General features: G+C 34.1%; 3 protein-coding genes across 6 annotated transcripts; 2 read left to right on the top strand and 1 right to left on the bottom strand.

The window, feature by feature from the left end:
- LOC126664343 (uncharacterized) lies at positions 1–949 on the bottom strand. The gene has a single exon (XM_050356699.2). The coding sequence runs from the start codon at positions 432–434 to the stop codon at positions 102–104; it is 333 nt and encodes a 110-aa protein (XP_050212656.1). The 5' UTR covers positions 435–949; the 3' UTR covers positions 1–101.
- A 4687-nt stretch (positions 950–5636) lies between these two features.
- Positions 5637–7912, top strand: LOC126664331 (uncharacterized). Its single transcript, XM_050356679.2, has 3 exons — positions 5637–6601; positions 6728–6916; positions 7003–7912. Exons 1-3 carry the CDS (start codon positions 5651–5653, stop codon positions 7627–7629), a joined length of 1767 nt encoding a protein of 588 aa, XP_050212636.2. The 5' UTR covers positions 5637–5650; the 3' UTR covers positions 7630–7912.
- A 7054-nt stretch (positions 7913–14966) lies between these two features.
- LOC126665351 (uncharacterized protein At1g01500) lies at positions 14967–18605 on the top strand. 4 transcript variants are annotated; one of them, XM_050358121.2, is made up of 3 exons: positions 14967–15147; positions 15907–16687; positions 18048–18605. In XM_050358121.2, the coding sequence occupies exons 2-3, from the start codon at positions 15983–15985 to the stop codon at positions 18279–18281; spliced, it is 939 nt and encodes a 312-aa protein (XP_050214078.1). In that variant the 5' UTR covers positions 14967–15147; positions 15907–15982; the 3' UTR covers positions 18282–18605. The 4 variants fall into 4 exon arrangements, with proteins under 4 accessions (XP_050214078.1, XP_050214079.1, XP_050214081.1 ...); XM_050358122.2 differs by lacking the exon at positions 14967–15147 and adding an exon at positions 15165–15298; XM_050358124.2 differs by lacking the exon at positions 14967–15147 and adding an exon at positions 15345–15451.

The following is an 18605-nucleotide window of genomic DNA, read 5'->3' as shown; positions in this document are numbered from 1 at the left end:
TGAGAGAGAGAAATATTTATCTGATTATATTTTTTGTTCTTTTGAATTTCATGCATCTTCTTGGTTGATTAATCACTAATTAATTAAGTACCTGATGATGATTAACTGCTCTTTCTGGGTTTGCTTTTTCTCCGGCTGCTTCTTCTCGGAGGTTCCTTAATTTCAGACTGTCCTTCTTCTTTCTTCTTACCTCTAATAGTAACCGAAGCTTCTTCTTCTTCTTCACTGTTTTTAGCTTTCTTGAATTGATTCTCTGTGACTTCTTCTACTGGTTTTTTGTCTTCCATAATTATCTTCCGGGGCCTTCCTCTTTTTCTTGGTGTCTCTGGCTGGGTTTGTGTCTGTATCTGCTGAGTTTCTTCATTCTCTTTTGATGAAGCTTCTGCTATTGCTACAGAAAGTTCCTTTGTCTTCTGACCCTTCTTCTTCCCCATCGCTCTCTTTTTTTTATCCTGAAACAAGGTAACAAAACCAGATAACAATAACTAAAATTCCTCTCTTGTGCTTGTGTCTTGATTCAACAAACCAAAAGAAACAGCAGGAATTTTTTTATTGCCTTTAGCTATTGAAGGTACTCTATATATTCTCTCTCTAAAATAATTATATATGTACACACAACACAGAAACACTAGGGCAGCTATGCCTATGACTTAAAATCTTTGACCGATGGTTAAGGCGTCTTCAAATGCACCAAGAGGTAATGAGTTCGAATCCTGCTTCCGTAACTAACAACTACTAACAAACTGAGACTCTATGAGTCGTATTTTCTTTTTAGAAAAAAAATCCAGATTCTGAAGACCAATTAATACCGCCATCTGTTGCAATCTCTTTGTTTTAGTTGTTATTGTTAGTTTAGTTTGATTCAAATATAATTAAGATTAAGAATGACTAAAAGCTCCAAAAACAGAAAACACAATCTTTTCTTTTCTTTGTTATTATCTCATCTCATCCATGTAAGGGTAGATTTAGGGTATTTGTAGCACAAGAAAATAATTGACAAGTTGGAGTAAATGGGGCCAAAAGGTGATGCCACCAAAAGAAGAAATTAAAATATGACTTATCACAATTATGAAGAGTCTCGTTTTGAGGATACTTTTCCACCATCGTTCAATAACTTTTCTCTCTTTTCTCCTCCAAACTTTTTTTTTAATCTAGAGTTAATTCGATATAAAATCACCATCTTTACACGTTTTTTTTATTTTAATCACGTCCTTTAAAAAGTGTTAAATAAAACCATCACCTTTTTTTTTTGCAAATTTATCACCGACGAAAAAATTCGGTTTCTTTTTCCTCCCAAATAAATATCCTATTTTGACTAATGTCCTGATTAACACAAAAAAATACCTTATTCTTACTCTTTTCTTGTTGATTCTGACTGTCGAGGCAACAAACATACACCGAATTTTCACATTCGTGATAAATTTGCAAAAAAATAAAAGGTGGTGGTTTGATTTGACACTTTATAAAGGTCGTGATTAAAATTAAAAAAGCGTGTAAAGATTGTGATTTTTACATGAAATTAACCCTTTTATTTATAATCATTATGATTTGATATAATATGATGAAAATCGTTTGTCGTTTATATTATAAAAAAAATATTGACACATCGCTAAAAGTTTTTTATACTTTTATACGTATGTTGAGAAACGTTCGGTTTGATTAATTTATTTTGAGGTTAAAATTGAGAGATGGTTTGGTTTGGTTTTGGTGATATGTTAGTATTTTTTATTAAAAAAATATCGAGTAACACGTGACATGAATGACATGGAAAAATTTCAAAATATTTTAAAAAATAACTATAATTAACATAATAAGTATTAAATTGGACTAACTAAGACAATTTTAAAAATACTAATTAGAATTGACACTGAAATTTATTCATTTTAAATTTTAAACACTCAATTATTACTTTTATGATTAATTATTGTATATAGTTTTATTAATTATATTAGAATACATAGAAAATACAAATTACTAAAAATAAAAAGTTAGAACTATATTAAATAGAAATAAGTGTGATAGTTTGTATAAATTAATTAATGAAAAAAGGGTTATTTATACCTTTAGAGTTTGACTTGAGGGTCAAACAAGCCCTCAACGTCTGAAAAGATTCAAATACGCCCCCAACGTCTTAAAAAATGAACAGTCAGGCCCCGATTTTGACTTATAAATGAGACATTGGGAGCCTGATTGTCAAAATTGGAGGGCCTGATTGTTCATTTTTTAAGACGTTACGGACATATTTGAACATTTATGGATAATGAAAGCTTACTTATCATGGAGGTAAACTTTAAAGACATAAATGATCATTTTTTCTTAATTAATTCATTTTATTTAGATAATTTAAATTTTAATATTTATACTCGTCTTACATTGTGTACTAATTTAGGATGAAAGGATATAGTTTAATGAGTGAAGGTTCAAAAACCCCCCTGTACTTGGCACGAAGGATCAAATAAGCCCAACCTCGTGAAACCGGATCAAACCACCCCAGAAGTATGCCAAACCGGATCAAAAACCCCCCTCATCATCTGTTTGTGCAAAACGCGCGTATTTAGGCGAGTCATTTATTGTGGGCGGGAACCAACTTACACGTGGAGCTTAACTTGTCAGTTAACAAAAACTTAAAATAATGAAACCCAAAAAATTAGAAAAAAGTAACCGTTGTTTACTTCTTCAGATTATCTAAAATTAGACTCTCTCTCCTAGGTTAAAATTGGGGGAAATCCTGATCCTTGAAAATTCGTTCGATTGAAGGAGGAATTGGGACAGGCGAAGGTCATAGAGTGACAGTAGCAGTATAACGAAGAGGAAGCATTGCATTTGTGGGATGATTTGAAGGCCTGGTTAACAATGTCTCCACCGAAAAAATTAAAGAGGTTAGTGTTTCCTGATTTTTCATCTTTTTCATGGTTGGTAATGCTTGTTGTTGTTGAAATAGGGGTAGGTTGTTTTATTTTGTTGGTTTTGATCTTGTTTCTATAAATGTGTGTTTGGTTTTATTAGTTTATGGTATAATTGTATGATCCTTGTTTATGAGTTTTGATTTTTTTCTGTAAATGTGTATTGGGTTTGATTAGGTTAGGGTATAATTGTGTGTTCCCTGTGTATGAGTAGTATGATTAGGTTGTGATTTTTAGGGTTGTCTGTTTTTATTGTTTCTGTTTTTAGGGTATTAATTTTTTTTGTTTACTGCTCATGACAGATTAAAAATGACAGATTCGTACATTAAAGTTTGTTTAAAAATTAAACATGGTGGTGTATTTGTGTTTGACCCTGAGTTCAGATATTATGGGGGCAAGTATTATAGACAGGATATTGATGACTGTGATAAGCTAGATTTAAGAATGATTATTCATATAGTGAAGAGTTTAGGCTATGGGCATATGCCAAAAATTTTTTGGTTACCAACTGGGGGTGTGATGAATGATGATCTTAGGGAAATAACAGATGACACCTTTGTGAAGTTTTTGCAGATACAAGGGGAGGAGAGCTTATGTGTGACTCTAGCCCTATTTTTAGATCACAGAATAGATAATCCAAAGTTGATGTGTGAGCCTGCTAAGGAAATTTTATATTTAACATGGAAAGATGATGAGGTTAAGGGGACTGAGGGGATAGAACCAGAAATTGAATGGACTGAGTTATCAGGGGACTTTGATTATGAGAGTGATTTAGAAGGGGAAGTTGAGGGTGAGGGAAGTAAGGGAGTACAAGTTGAGGGTGAGGGAAGTAGGGGTGTAGAAGGAGAAACTGAGGGAAGTAAGGGAGTAGTAGGAGAAATTGAGGGAACTAAGGCAGTAGAAAGAGAAGTTGTGGGTGAGGGAAGTAAGGGAATAGAAGGAGAAGTGGGAGTGGAAGTTGAGGCTGGAGAAGTGGGAGTAGAAGAAGAGGGTGTGGGGTTTGAACCTGTGGTTGAGGAGTGGGGGGGGTCAGAAGAGGAGGGTGAGGTTTTAGAACCAGTACCAGGGGAGGTTTTAGAACCAGTACCAGGGGAGGTTTTTGATCAAGTACCAGGGGAGGTTTTAGAACCAGTACCAAAGGAGGTTATGGCTGGGGTAGAGGTTGATGCCAGCAGTGACCACCTCTTTGATACAGACTGGCTAGAAGGTTTTGTTCAAGAGGCAGTAGATGATCCAGCAGTAGAAAAAAATACTCCAACTGCCAGTGTTAACAAAGCAGCAGAAGGTTCAAAGTCAAAGGGAAAAAGAAAGGCAAAACCCAAGCATCAGAAAAGAGGCAAGGCAAAGCTGACTGAGAATGGTAGGAGGAAGGTCTGCAAATGGGCAAGTTTGTGCCAGAGGAGAGAAATTACTGAAAATGTAGATGACATGGAAGAGGTGAGCAGTAGTGGTGATGAAGATTTTGAGATGACAAATGAATGGGACTACTTTTCTGATGTAGATGATGAAGAGTTAATAGAGGCCAGAAATAACTTGAGGGAGAATATGAGATCCAAGAGGGAGAGGATGCAGAGGGCCCAAGATGGGATGGAACTTGGTGATCAGGGGGCTGAACCTGTCCTAGTAGGAGATGATGTGGTGGCTCATAAACCTGCCAACAATGAAATAAAGGTGGTTCATGACCCTAGAAATCCCAATCCAACCTTTGTGGTGGGCATGCATTTTTCCAATGTTCAGGAGTTTAGGGAGGCATTGAACAAATATGCTGTCAATAGAGGAGTAGAGTTGAAGCTTGTTAAGAATGAGCCAACTAGGGTGAGGGCTAAATGCAAGAAGGAAAAATGTCCATGGACAGTATTGGCAAGCAAGCAGCCCAGCACTGGTGAGTTTTTGGTCAAAACTTATCATCCACAGCATGCATGCTTCAGAGAGTTTAAGATAAGGCAGGCAACTCAAAAAATTTTAGTGGACTACTTTAGAGATAGGATAACCAACTTCAGTCACCTTAAAACTGATGAGTTGAGGGCAAGGGCAATGAAGGAACTGAAGGTGGATGTAACTGAAATTAAATGCAAAAGAGTTAAGAGAGAGTTGCTTGCAGAGATGGAAGGTGATTACCTAGAAGAGTATGGTCTGCTATGGGACTATAGAGAGGAACTGCTAGCTACTAATCCAGGTAGCACAGTTGAGGTACTGGCTGATGGAGCAGACCCTAAGATATTTGGTGCCATTTATGTGTGTTTTGCTGCATTAAGAAGAGGTTGGAAGGCTGGTTGCAGACCCATCATTGGCCTAGATGGTTGTTTTTTGAAGACTATATGCAAAGGGGAGTTGCTGACTGCCATTGGGAGGGATGCTAACAACCAGCGTTTCCCAATTGCATGGGCAGTAGTGAAGTCTGAAAGCAAGGCCACCTGGCTATGGTTTTTGAAGCACCTGAGGGAGGATCTAGACTTGAAGGATGGGACAAATCTGACTCTCATCACTGATATGCAAAAGGTACTACTCCTTCTTTTTTCCTTGTGTTTGTATTAATATTGGGGTTTTTGATCTTAATGTACATAGTACAGGGGGGTTTTTGATCTTAAGTAGTAAAGTACAGGGGGGTTTTTGATCTTAATGTTTATAGTACAGGGGGGTTTTCGATACAATGTGACAATTATTGTTTTCACATTCAGGGCCTCCTTCCTGCTATTAAGGATATATTTCCTGAGGCAGAACATCGTTGGTGTGCACAACATATATTTATGAGGTGGCAGAAGAGGTGGAATGGGAGTGACTTTAGGAAGCAATTTTGGGTGTGTGCTAGGAGTTCATTTGAGGAGTATTTTCATGATCAGCTAGAGAAATTGGATGCCCTAGGCCAGGGTTCAGTTGAGCATTTGTTAACTTATCCACCTCACACATGGTGCAAGGCTTACTTTGCTTTCCATTCTAAGTGTGATGCGGTGGACAACAACATGTGCGAATCATTTAATGGTGATTTACTCCATGCTAGGAAAATGCATGTCTTGTCCCTCCTAGAATGGATTAGGAAAGATGCTATGGCTAGGATTTACAAGAAGAGGCTTGAGAGTGAGAAATGGTTTACTAAAGTTAGTCCTAAGTCTATACAAATGCTGGAGAGAAACATGAACAGAGCATGCAACTGCCATGTAGGTTACAATGGGGAGTTTGATTATGAAATCACTGAAGCTGAAAATGGGCATACAGTGAAGATTGATAAGAGGACCTGCACTTGTAGATCATGGGAATTGACAGGGATTCCCTGCCCCCATGCCATTTGTGCCTTGCATCATGGAGACAAAGATTTGATAGACTACATTGATGGATGGTATTCTAAGGAGAAATATAGGGCTAGTTATGGATTTGTGATGATGCCTATTAAGGGTAAGGCAATGTGGCCCAAGACCAACAAGGAGCCTCTCTTACCACCTCAGGCCTTCAAGTCTGCTGGAAGGCCAAAAAGAGCAAGAAGAAAGGATAAGGAAGAGCCAAAGCCAGCTGGAAAACTTTCTAGGCAAGGGACTGTGGTGACATGCAGTTACTGTCATGGCAGAGGCCACAATGCAAGAGGCTGTGATAAAAAGAAAAAGGGCATCCCAGTTCCTGATTCTGACAAGGGCAAGGGCAAAGCAGTGGCCTTGGAGGATTCTGAAGAAGAAGAAGAAGACACACCCACATCAGCAGCTAATAAGGTCTGTTTTGACTTTAGGGGGGTTTTTGATCTTAAGTAGTAAAGTACAGGGGGGTTTTTGATCTTAAGTAGTAAAGTACAGGGGGGTTTTTGATCTCAATTTAAAATTTGAATTTTTCTGTTTCAGGTGAGGAGGACACCAGGTGGAGTACATATTGGTACTCCACAAACTGATGCACCAAGGCAACACATTCCAGCTAATAGTAGGGATAAAGGGAAAGGAAAGCTTCCAAATTACCAAAGCAAGAAAAATCAAACAAACACAGTGGGAGCTGGATTGGTTCGTGATCCAAACACAGGGGAAGTGACATTTAATGTAAGTGAGATGGTTCCATTTAATACAGTCTAACACATTTGATTTGGTTCCATCTAATACAACTATGTTATTATGTTGTTTTACAGCCTGGTATGCTAGGAGAAAAGATGGCAAATCCATCAACAAATCCAATCCCAAAAGAACTGCAGAGAAAGATACATCACAAACCAACCACTGTCCAGTATGAAGGAAGGCCCTTTTATGGAAGATTCAGAGCACCTGGACCCCAATGGAATGGCAGTGAAAGCATCTCAACAACACAATTGGAATCTGAAGTTCAGAGGAGGATTGGACAGTTGCACAACACAAGGTCAACTGTTGCCTCAGCACCCAATCCAGCCTACAACAGTTTTGGAATCCCAACACCACCCACCTTTTACAGTGTGGGTCCACCACCATTCACTGGGGCTGTTTCTGGCCAATCCCTTTCCCAAACTGATTCCAATTCAGTTACCACACCATTGGGTAACATGCAGCAATCTACAGCAATGGGATCACAAGTCTCCCAATCTGGATCACAACTCAGTGGACTGCAAGAGATGCCTGGGGGAGGTAGACCTAGTGGCAGAGGGGGACCTAGTGGCAGAGGGGGACCTAGTGGCAGAGGTGGTCCTAGTGCAAGAGGCCCTGCTGGAAGAGAAAAAGAAAAGCCAAGGAAGAGGGTCAATATCCCTTTCAAGCCCCCAGGTGCAAGACCAGACTGGAAGCCATGAAGAAACTAGGAAAGCTTTTTGTTTTTGGAATCCTACTGTAATTATAGTGTCATTTTGGTTTGCTTTTTGTGAAAACAATGTGCATGTGCACTAACTTTTTAGGTTTTGTAAGCCCTTATGTGGCTTGGTATGTACAAACAGTTTGATTATGAGCTCCATATTTCTGGTTTTTTTCCAACTTCTTCTGTTGTGTACCTTTTTTTTGTACCCTTGTTATGTTATTATGTCTTATGCAAATAGAGTCCACTTTTGATTACACTACTTCTTGCAATCACACAAAACAACAATACAAATGATAATGAAAAATGTTATAAATAAAACAAACTTCCATTAATTAGATAAACTTCCATTACATTCCATTACAACAACAATGCATGTCATTAAGCAATGCTTATGACTGCAGTAAATACGACTATTAGAATCAACACTACACAAAAAGCACAACATACAAATAAGAATCTGCTCTTGTACATTTTTCCCTCTTCTCTAACTAACTTCAGCCTTGCCTTGTACATTTTCTCAACATCAGCTACACTTCTCTTGTCTTCTTCATCGTGCATACCAAAATTCACGTTATGTCTACCCATTTCTTCAATTTCATCTAACAGTTCATTGATTATTTGCTTCGAACGATGGGTGAAAGGATCATCAACCCAGTCAAAAAATCCACAACCAAACTCAGCCTTCTTGCACCCATAAAACCTCCTACCTGGGTTTTCTTCTGTCCATGATACCCAAATCGGAGCTTTGACATACCCAGCACAGTGACAGTAATAAGCCCTTCCATGATAATTAAAGATGGGTTTGTTGAAACGCCCACGTTTGTTGCGACGGTATCTTGAAGATCGACCTGTTGATCCGTGCGAGCTGGAAGCAGTTGACATTGCAAGAATTAGGGATTTTCAATATTAGGGATTAGAGAAAGAAAAAATTAGGGTTCGTACAAAATTGGGAAGAGAAGATACAGGTCATAGAAAATTAGGGAGGGATTTGATCTTCTATTTTATGTAAATTTTATGACAAAAACCTGTTACAACAATAGAAAACCACCGCGTGTTACACAAACAGAGGAGGAGGGTGCGAATTGATCCGGTTTGGCATACTTCTGGGGTGGTTTGATCCAGTTTCACGAGGTTGGGCTTATTTGATCCTTCGTGCCAAGTACAGGGGGGTTTTTGAACCTTCACTCATAGTTTAATCACCATTAAGGTTGGACCAAGGCTTACAATTATTTTAGTGAGAAAATAAGAGCATGGAAATATAGATTTTACGTGGGTACATATATTGATTGCCCCTTTACATGTCAGACTCTTTCTCTAAATCTGACCACGTGTGTTGAAATTGTTGACTGTGCAACTTATATAAAAATGTGAGTTTTCACTGTTCCGTCAATACAATTTCAAATACCAATTTTACTTTTTACTATAAGTTTTATATATTTATTGTAAATAAATTAGTTTATCTCTTGATCTACTCCTAAGAAGCTCGGAAACTTCGACAAACTTGCGTGTTCCGTTTCGGAAACGTTTCGAAAACCGAAAACTCTCAGAAACTCATAAGTAAACGTTTCGGGCCGTTTCTGTAAATAAAAAAAATTATATATTTAGAAAAAAAACCTAAAAAAATTCTCAACTAATAATTTTTTTGAATCAATTACTCACAATTTTAATTGTTTACTTTATTTACAATAAAATTTATCTTCTTATTTTTATTGGATGTAATTATGTTTAATTTATTTTATTAATTGGCATAAATATATAAATAAAATTTAATATATATAATGTTTTACAATTCCTAATATTATAAATATATCCCTATATTATTTTATTATTTACACGTTTCTCCCACGTTTCGTGTCCTTCATTTTAAAAATTTACCGTTTTTCCGTGTCTGTTTCGTGTCGTTGCCGTTTTTCCGTGTCTGTTTCGTGTCGTTTCCGTTTTCCGTTTCCGTTTCCGTGCTACCTAGATCTACTCTTATACACTGTATTCAGACTAGAGTAGGTTTGAGCCCGGGATGCCGTCGGAAAATCGAGAGTTGGAATTGTGTGCGATGAAGGTCGGCCTGAAGTTGCTGAGCTTCAGCCATGGCTGACGGCGTTGGAATATGTCTGCTGAGGAAGAAAGTATAGAAAACAAAGGAAAAAAGTGTTCTTTTATGTATTAACTCGTATCTTTTGGTCCTTTTCTTTTAAATATTTAAAGGGCTTTAATCAGTTCCGTTTTATTTTAGGGATTATTTTCCAAATACATGTTTTTGGCAAAGTATTTACACTATTTTAGCACATCTTTTCTTTTCTTACGCTACCTATTTCTCTAACTTATTTACCGAAAATACCTACTATATGAAAAAGTCTTATCTCATTTCAGGTTAAACTTTTACATAGCCACTCTTTTTTCTCTCTTTTCTCTCTAAAAGTCCTCTCTTTTTTTTTCTCTTTTCTCTTTTTTCTTCTTCTTTTTTATTTGATTTTCAGTTTGTCCCCTCCGATTACTTTTCTGTTCGTTTTTCCGGTCGCACTTCCATTCTTCTGCTTCCGATGGATTTCTCATCATTTCCGGTCGTTTTTCCGTTCGTCTTTTCCGTTCGCGCTAGTCTGTTCGTCTCTTTCGTTCGCGCTATAGATTTCTCGACTCGTTTTTAGATTTGTGTAATTTTTTAGGTTTTTTGTAATGATTTAAATATTTTGTAAATAAATTATTGTACATCTATAATTTTTTGTTTATAAAATTGTTCTATTATTCATATAATTATTTATTTTATCTTCTCTTATTCATATATTTGTTTATTGCTATTGATTTTGTAAAGAACAAATTGATTTATGGTGCATTTGTAGTAATTTTATAATATATTTACGTTTTAGTGTATTTTTGGTGTATTTATAATGTATTTCTGCCGTTTTTTAGTATATCTATGGTGCATTTACAGTGTTTATGGTGTATTTGTAGTGTTTATGGTGTATTTGCAGTGTTTCATGGTGTAGACCACAAAAAACACTACAAAATGCCATAAATACACTAAAACTACATTATATATATACTATAAAAACACTATTGTTACACTATAAAAAATAAACTCCAAGAAAAAAAAATCTATAAAAAATAAAAGGGTTAATGTCATAAAAATTCACCAACTTTACACGTTTTCTCATTTTAATCACGTAGGTTAAATTTTTTCATTTTCATGCACGAACTACCACATTTTCTCAAATTCATGCACGGTGCTGAGGTGTCACGGCTTCATTGGTGTAATTAGCTGACGTGGAGGTCATTTTACACCAATAAATGAGTGACACCTAAGCACCGTGCATGAATTTGAGAAAAAGTGGTAGTTCGTGCATGAATATGAGAAAATTTAAACTGCGTGATTAAAATGAGAAAACATGTAAAGTTCGTGATTTTTTTTGACATTAACCCAAAATAAAAATTAATACTATATATACACTTTATATACACTAATCTTATACTATAAAAACACTATATATACACTATTGTTACACTATAAAAAAAATCAAGGAAAAAAATCTATAAAAAGAAAGTTATTAAAAAATGTCGGTCGGTTTGGTCGGTTTAGTCGACCGAACTGAAAAACCAAAAACCAAAATTGAAAACCGAAAAAGGTATTTGTGAAAATAAAAAAAAAATGGTATTTTTTTGTAAATAAAAAAAGTCAGAAAAAAAAGTCAAAATTTAAAAGGTAATGTTGTAAATAAATTGGCGAATAGTATATTTCAGGAAATTATCACTTTATTTTGTCGAATTTTCTAACCAATTACTATGCTATTAATTGTCATACATTATTTACATTTCGATTCTCAAATTATAATACCAAACAAATAATTCTCAAACTTAACAATTAATTTGTGTTAATTCTAGCAACATTTAATTAATTTTCCTATTTTTTTACTAACCTATTTTTAAACATAATCCTTAATTTGTTTAACCTAAACATTTCTAATATCTTCAACCAAAAAGTATTAATTTTAGGAGAAATTTTTAAATAGACTCAGTTTACCACGTTATCCATAGACTAATCTATAAAATTATAATGTGTCATTAAAATATTGACATTATCATAATTTTGGTTGTTGCTTGTTTACACTTTTTTATGGTGATATTATAAGAATGCCACTATTTTAATGACGTGTTATAATATAATATGTTTAGTCTATAGATGACGTGATAGACTGAATCTACCTAAACATTTATCTAATTTTAGTAATTCTCTTATCTTTTCTCTTTTAAAATTAACCCCCTCCAATTTGGTAAGTTCTTTTTCCTTTTCTTATTTTATTAGTTCAAATTAATTTAGTTTACATATTACAACAATCTGTTGTGTACAAAAAATGATGAATTTAACTTTTTTAATTTTCGAATTGATGAAAATACATCATTTATCATATTTTTAAACTTTTTTATTAAAATATTGTAAAATTTAAAAAATTACACTTTGTACTTAACCACTTAAACAGTTTCAGTTTATTTTAATTTTTATTTATATAATACAAAAAATTTAACAAACACCAAAAGTACATCAAAATACATCGTTGGAGTCCGGTGATCGGTCGCCGATTTTTGGCAGGAAAGGTTTCCGGTTGACGACAATCGACATACGTTCAACTCGTGGTATGCTCATCGTTTACCATTGGACTGTTGACTTTGTTGATTGTATTGTATGAGTGTTTTATAATTGTTTTTTAGGTGTATATTAAGTGTTTTTTTTGATGTTTTTTGATGTTTTTGATGTATTTTCGGTGTTGTTTTTTGTGTATATTTGATTTTGTGGACTCTTATTATGAGTGTTTCTTAAGTTAAAAAAATCACTCAATTGTCATTTCATTACAACAAAGGTCACCGTCGTCGACAAATGCAAAAACAACAATGTTTTTGCTTATGTGACGTGACATGTTGGCATTATTAAAACAAACACAACCAATTACCCCTATTTATAATAACTAGTTTTGCATTACGTGCTACGCACGTGGCTCGTAATAGAACTCGTCAAATTATATATTAAATTTATTATAGTTATAACAATTTGTTTTATTTATAATTAATATTAAATTAGTTAGAATTTTCGCTAGAAATAAATATAGTATTTCAATTTTTAATTTTTAAAATTAATTAACATCAATAACATTTATTTATCATAATTATAATAATTTATTTTACATATAACTAATATTAAATTATGTAGAGTTTTTGTTGAATTAGGAAATATTTTTATGAGTTTATTTAAGACTATTAATTATAATAAATAATTAAAATTGCAGTTTAAGAAAATAAAAACATAAAATCTTAATCTAAATTTTATTTAAAAACATTTAAAATTAGGTTGCAGCTGTAGTTTAATTGCAATTTCTGACCATGTTTTTATATATTTTGATTTAGCAATTTGAAATTTTAGATATGCATTATCAAGTTTTGTGAAAAATATTTTTTATAAGTGCCCATTATTTTCGTTTATTTCCATCATCTCTAATGTCAAGTGTCCTGACTCGTGCCTAGCTAATACTGTAAGATAGAGAAATTCTTAGGTAGACTCAGTCCACCACGTCATCCGTGAACTAAGCCTATCACATAATAACACGTCATTAAAATGATGGCAATCTTGTAATATTACTATTCAAAATTGTAAATAAGTAATAAACAAATTTACAAGATTGCCATCATTTTAATGACGTGTCATTATATGATAGGCTAGTTTACGGATGACGTGGTAGACTGAGTCTACCTAAGAATCTCTCCTGTAAGATATAGTAGACAAGGTGAGTACTTTAACAATGATGGTAAACATTCGTTTTAAACTATAAAAGGTAGAGTTTTACAAGAATTTAAACTTCCAACTTAGAACAATTTACTTTCCATTCACTATGGTCGGCTTTGAGTTTGGAATTTTTAAATTCTCCTTAGAATGGTAGTGGAAGAGATTAAGTTGTTAGTTTAATTTATAACAATTGTACATTACTTAAAAATAGCTACTTTTTAGTTAAATATCTAATTTAATTATAGACAATTAGCAAATTACTAAAGGCCTAATTACTTAAAAACCACTCACCTTGTAATTTTTTTTCATTTATACCATGACCTAGGAAAATTTTCGATTGTACCCTATTTTCGATTTTTATGTTTCGTTTGTACCCCAAAAGTAATTTTTTGATAATTTAATTAATTTAAAGATGAAAATATTAAAAATAAGATACATAAATGATTAACATTAACATTTTATTAGAGTATAGGTTAAAAATGAAGGACTAATTTAAACTCTTTTTCAAAAGAAAATAGGTCAATTCAACTCATTAGGGTAAAGATGAAACATAAAAATCAAAAATAGGGTACAATTGAAAATTTTTCTAGGTCATGGTATAAATGAAAAAAGTTATAAGGTGGGTGGTTTTTAAGTAATTAGGCCATTACTAAAATATCTAATTAACTAATAAATTAGAAAGGGTTATTAGGTAAAAGTGCATGTTCCCCCCTCCCCCCCTCCGTGCTTTTATACATAGTATAGATTTGTGATAAACGCAATGACTCTGTTTTATGACGATGACCTCACGTTGTAACGATAACTGAGTGATTTTTTTTTTAAGATTTGAAATATAGTACTCTTTTTTTGTGACAAGTTTAATATCTGTAAAATGTAAGAAGTTTTAATCTCGTTCTAACTTTTAGCATGAGATAAAAATTACCACCTCCGTTCTTTTTTAATTGTCCATTTAGCCAATATTGCACATACCAAGGTAGTGCTTATTTTGTCTTAATTTATAAAGAAAAATACTAATATAGCCCTATTAGTTAATAAATGCCTTTTAAATTAAAACATAGAGTCATTTATTAGGGATGGGTAAACTTGGAACATAAGTAGTTAATATCGCATGGGATTTCTAAATGGACAACTATTTGTAGACAAATAAAATTGGCTAAATGGACAACTAAAAAAGAACGGAGGGAGTAATACTTTATTTTTATAAATGAAGCATGTTTATCAATTCTTATAAATTCATAAATTTTTATCAATTTTTATAAATTATATGAAATTCATAAATTTTGATCCACTGAGATTCACCGATTATAACGGTGCTTTAATGTAAACTGAGGTCTTAACCTGCAGAATAATGGAGGAAGGAATAAAAAAATACATCCTTTTCAAGAACTCAATGCAATTTCCATAGGTCTCTCAATCGGATAAGACCATAAATTCATGATAATCTTATATTACTATAATATAAACAATAATTAAAGAAATGTTATTACAGCACACGAAACTTCAGATTCAGACAAAAGCCCATTGTCTCACAAATTTATAGAAAACAAAAAACAAATATTGTCCGTCAAGAGGCATCTGCCACAAATCACTTGAATTTGCCCATTTTTCTCTATATATATACTTTGGTATACCATATTACAATTCATATACTATATGCTATACATGTATTTGAGTGGGTCAGAGATACTGTTTGGTGAAGACCAAAAGGTCTCATCGTCTAATCCATTAGAGCCACCAGTTTTGGTGATTAAGGTAAATTATATCAAATTATCTAATTCTTATGGCTTGAAAGCGATTTCACAAGTCGGCTGTGTCTGTCTTTTAGATAGATTTTGATGGAATTAGTCCTTATTATGAATGCCCCTCTCTTTCTCTATTCTTTCTGTGGCTTCAACATTTTGTGGTAAGCTTTTTCCTTTTCTTTTCTGTGGTTCTCATTTCTCCAAATCTTAATTGTTGGCACTGTTCAAAAACTAATAAACAACTTTTACGTAGTGTTGGGTTTGATGTTTTGATTGAGTGAATTGAAATTAGTGAAATTGAATAATTAGTACTGGTAGGTTGCTCTGTTTTCTATATGGATCCTCTGTTCTTGTTTCTTGCTAATTCTTTATATGGGGTACTTTTTTTTTCAATAAATTGGACTGTAACATACTATTATTTTAATTTTAAGGATTCGGGCAAGAAATAACTAATCAGAGATTATCTCTTTTTCTATTTTTGGATGCTCTGATAAAATAGCTTGAAAATGATTATTTGAAGTTCTATTTGTTTGGTTTATGTTATTAGAAGAAGTGATCTATCTCTCAATCTGTCAGCTACAGCAATTGGATCAAATCTATTCTTTAATCCTTAATTCAAGGGTTTCTGTTTCCTAAATGTTAGCTCTCCCTAATCTATTTGTATGGATTCATGTGACTCTGACCATTCTGGTTTCTTCATCTTGTTTTTTTTTCCTTAATAAAATAATACATAATTGTCTGATTTAAATTTTTACTTTTTTTCATCTAGATGCTTTCAATCCAATTCAAATTGGGGGAATTTGAATTTCACTGAGGATTAATTTTAAGGTTTCTGAATCATCATCATGGAGGATCCTTATGAAACATCAAGCAATGGTGATGAAGCAAGGAATTCCAATCTACAGATCGTTAGATATTCTCCATTCCAACTTTGTACCAAGTTTTCTTCACCATGGTTTGATTTGAGAGTGTTTTATGTTAGAATTAGTAATTTCAAGGTTGATGATTCGACCCCGGAGTTTCTCACTCTCAATCATATCCCTTTAAGCCCTGATACCCTTTTAGAAGTTAATGGTGTTCGATGTAGCATGAATTCCGACGGTGTTTCTTCCTTCCTAAGAAGGGATCGAGTCGATAAGAAATCTGAAGAAGCTACTTTTGTTAGCACGGATAGTGTTAGATTCACAGGGAGTGTGAAATTTGAAGTTTTTGACTCTGATGATCTTATTCTATCCGGAGTTTTGGAGATGTGTTCCAGCAATGGTTTTATCGCGGAATCAAACAGCAATACGAAGAAGTGGAGTATGAATTGTGAATCAGATGTCACAGCCGTTACTGGCTTTTTGAAAGGGAAACACATTGCTGGTACTGAATTACCAACTATTGAGGTCTATGTTACGGGCTGTTTTGCCGGTATGCCCATCATATTAACCAAGACGTTGCAGCTTGGTTATCGGAAGAAGCATATTAGGAAAGGCATGTTGGATGCAATTCCGGAGTATGAGACCACAGAATCAGAGAAAATCGTTTCATCTGAACAAGATCTGCAGGTATGCATCTGAGCATTTTCGTATTAGACTTTAATACATTGGTAATATAATTTGATAGTGTGCATTGACAAGCTTATCTTTGTGTTAGAATAGTTATTAGTATGATTGTATGAGCTGTTTTGGAATTTGATTTGGGCAAGATTATCTTTTTTCTTGTTATGTGTGATGGAATATGAATTCAAATGTGCTTCCTGTCTCAAAACATGTGTTTAGTGCTCTTACTTGTTGAACATCACATGCTTGGAATGGCAAAAGGCATCTTATCCTAGATGTGACATGGGCATGGGCAGGCTCCATTTTCAATTGATAAGATATTATTATGTTTCCTCGTTTTCTCCTTGTTCTGTTGTATTATTTTCAATATCCTTCCTCTGCCAAATCCTGACGGAATGGGAAGCCCTGTGAGGGCTGGCTGGTGTCCACACTTGGGTCCCACCATCTCTTAGGCATTCTGTGCATTTCATTGTTGACCTCTGCTTCTTCATCATTTGCTTGTGTAATTGATTTTAGTACAGTTGTTCATTGTTTAACTTTCGAAATCACCAGGGTAGGTGCAATCAGAGACATGCCAGCAAATAATGATATTCACCTTCTAATGTCATGGTGTGGTTTTTTTTAGTATTAAGTTAACATTGTCATAGAAACTAGGTGATAGGATATGACTCTAAATGGTGAAAAAATTAATGCTGTAATTAAATTGGGCCGATTATTTATGGTTTTGTTAATGCTTTTATGGCTTTCTTCTTATACAATTGTTATGATTGAGCTTGTAATGGAAGATATGTCATAGAAGATGAACTTGCTCGACAAATGTAGCTTAGATGACCACGGTGATATTACACTTGATGGGTGCACAAGGTTATCATTTAGAAAAGTATTCATTGATGGGCAAACAAGCTAATGGCTATTTGTTAATTTTCTTCCTAGTACACAAAGAAGTACTCTTCCCATAACTAGTTTGCTTTATATGATGGTCTAATTGCTTGGTTGCTCATCCAAGAACAAAGTTTCTATTTTTTTATATAATTTGCATATCATGTTTTGAGAGACATAACGAAAAAGATTACTCTTCTGTTTTATTGTTGCATATCATGTTTTGGATGGATGTCAGCTGTCCTACCTGTTTGCTTCCTCTCTCTCTTTGTAGACAATTATGTCATACTCAGTAACCCATGAAATACTATGTTTTCCTTCATTAGGACATTTTAGAGTCGATATGACGTAAAATTTCGGAATGAAAATGCTAAATCTTGCTCAACGGAAGCCATCAATTATGCAAATATTAGTATTGACTATTCAATATTAAACACTTTCATATTTCTTTAAAGGATTTCATCCCTCGTATAAATTCTAATTGCAGGTATCAGAGTATAGAAGTTACAAGCCAGAAAATGAAGAAGATTACGGTGACATGTACTGGAGGAGAACCGAGTATTTGGACGGTGAAGACGGTGAACTATCATGGTTTAATGCTGGTGTAAGAGTTGGAGTAGGCATTGGACTTGGGATTTGTCTTGGACTTGGTATAGGAGTAGGTTTACTGGTTCGTACATACCAATCAACTTCTCGAAACTTTAAAAGACGGCTTCTATGATTCCTATTCGTGAACCGTTATACTCGGTTCACTCTATTCCAGAAGCTGGCTAACTTTCTCAATGTTTACATGACTGGTCTGACTGCAAGATTTTGATAGAGTTAGTTCTATGCGTGAATGTATGTTTTTTTGGGGGGAATTTCTGTGTGTTTTGTCTCTCTATATGAACTTCTGATAAAATGTTGTTGTTTAGAAGGGTACAACGGCTAGTTAGATTGTACAAATGGGAAGGAGTCAGAGTCCTTAACATTGATCTCAAGTTTATACATTTGTAAGTTTGTATGACTTGTATTTCCATGTAAATAAAATCTGATTTTGAACAAA

This window comes from Mercurialis annua, linkage group LG1-X (genome assembly GCF_937616625.2).
Source record: "Mercurialis annua linkage group LG1-X, ddMerAnnu1.2, whole genome shotgun sequence".
In the NCBI taxonomy this organism is placed as follows: Eukaryota; Viridiplantae; Streptophyta; class Magnoliopsida; order Malpighiales; family Euphorbiaceae; genus Mercurialis; species Mercurialis annua.
The sequence above is the reverse complement of the archived record's forward strand: the minus strand, read 5'-3'. Positions and strand labels throughout refer to the sequence as shown.

Coding starts and splice junctions, on each gene's coding strand:
- LOC126664331 (XM_050356679.2), top strand. CDS start 5,651: ATGAGGTGGCAGAAGAGGTGGAATGGGAGTGACTTTAGGAAGCAATTT. Junction 6,602..6,727: donor CCACATCAGCAGCTAATAAG/GTCTGTTTTGAC, acceptor TTTCTGTTTCAG/GTGAGGAGGACACCAGGTGG. Junction 6,917..7,002: donor CAGGGGAAGTGACATTTAAT/GTAAGTGAGATG, acceptor GTTGTTTTACAG/CCTGGTATGCTAGGAGAAAA.
- LOC126665351 (XM_050358121.2), top strand. CDS start 15,983: ATGGAGGATCCTTATGAAACATCAAGCAATGGTGATGAAGCAAGGAAT. Junction 16,688..18,047: donor CATCTGAACAAGATCTGCAG/GTATGCATCTGA, acceptor TTCTAATTGCAG/GTATCAGAGTATAGAAGTTA.
- LOC126664343 (XM_050356699.2), bottom strand. CDS start 434: ATGGGGAAGAAGAAGGGTCAGAAGACAAAGGAACTTTCTGTAGCAATA.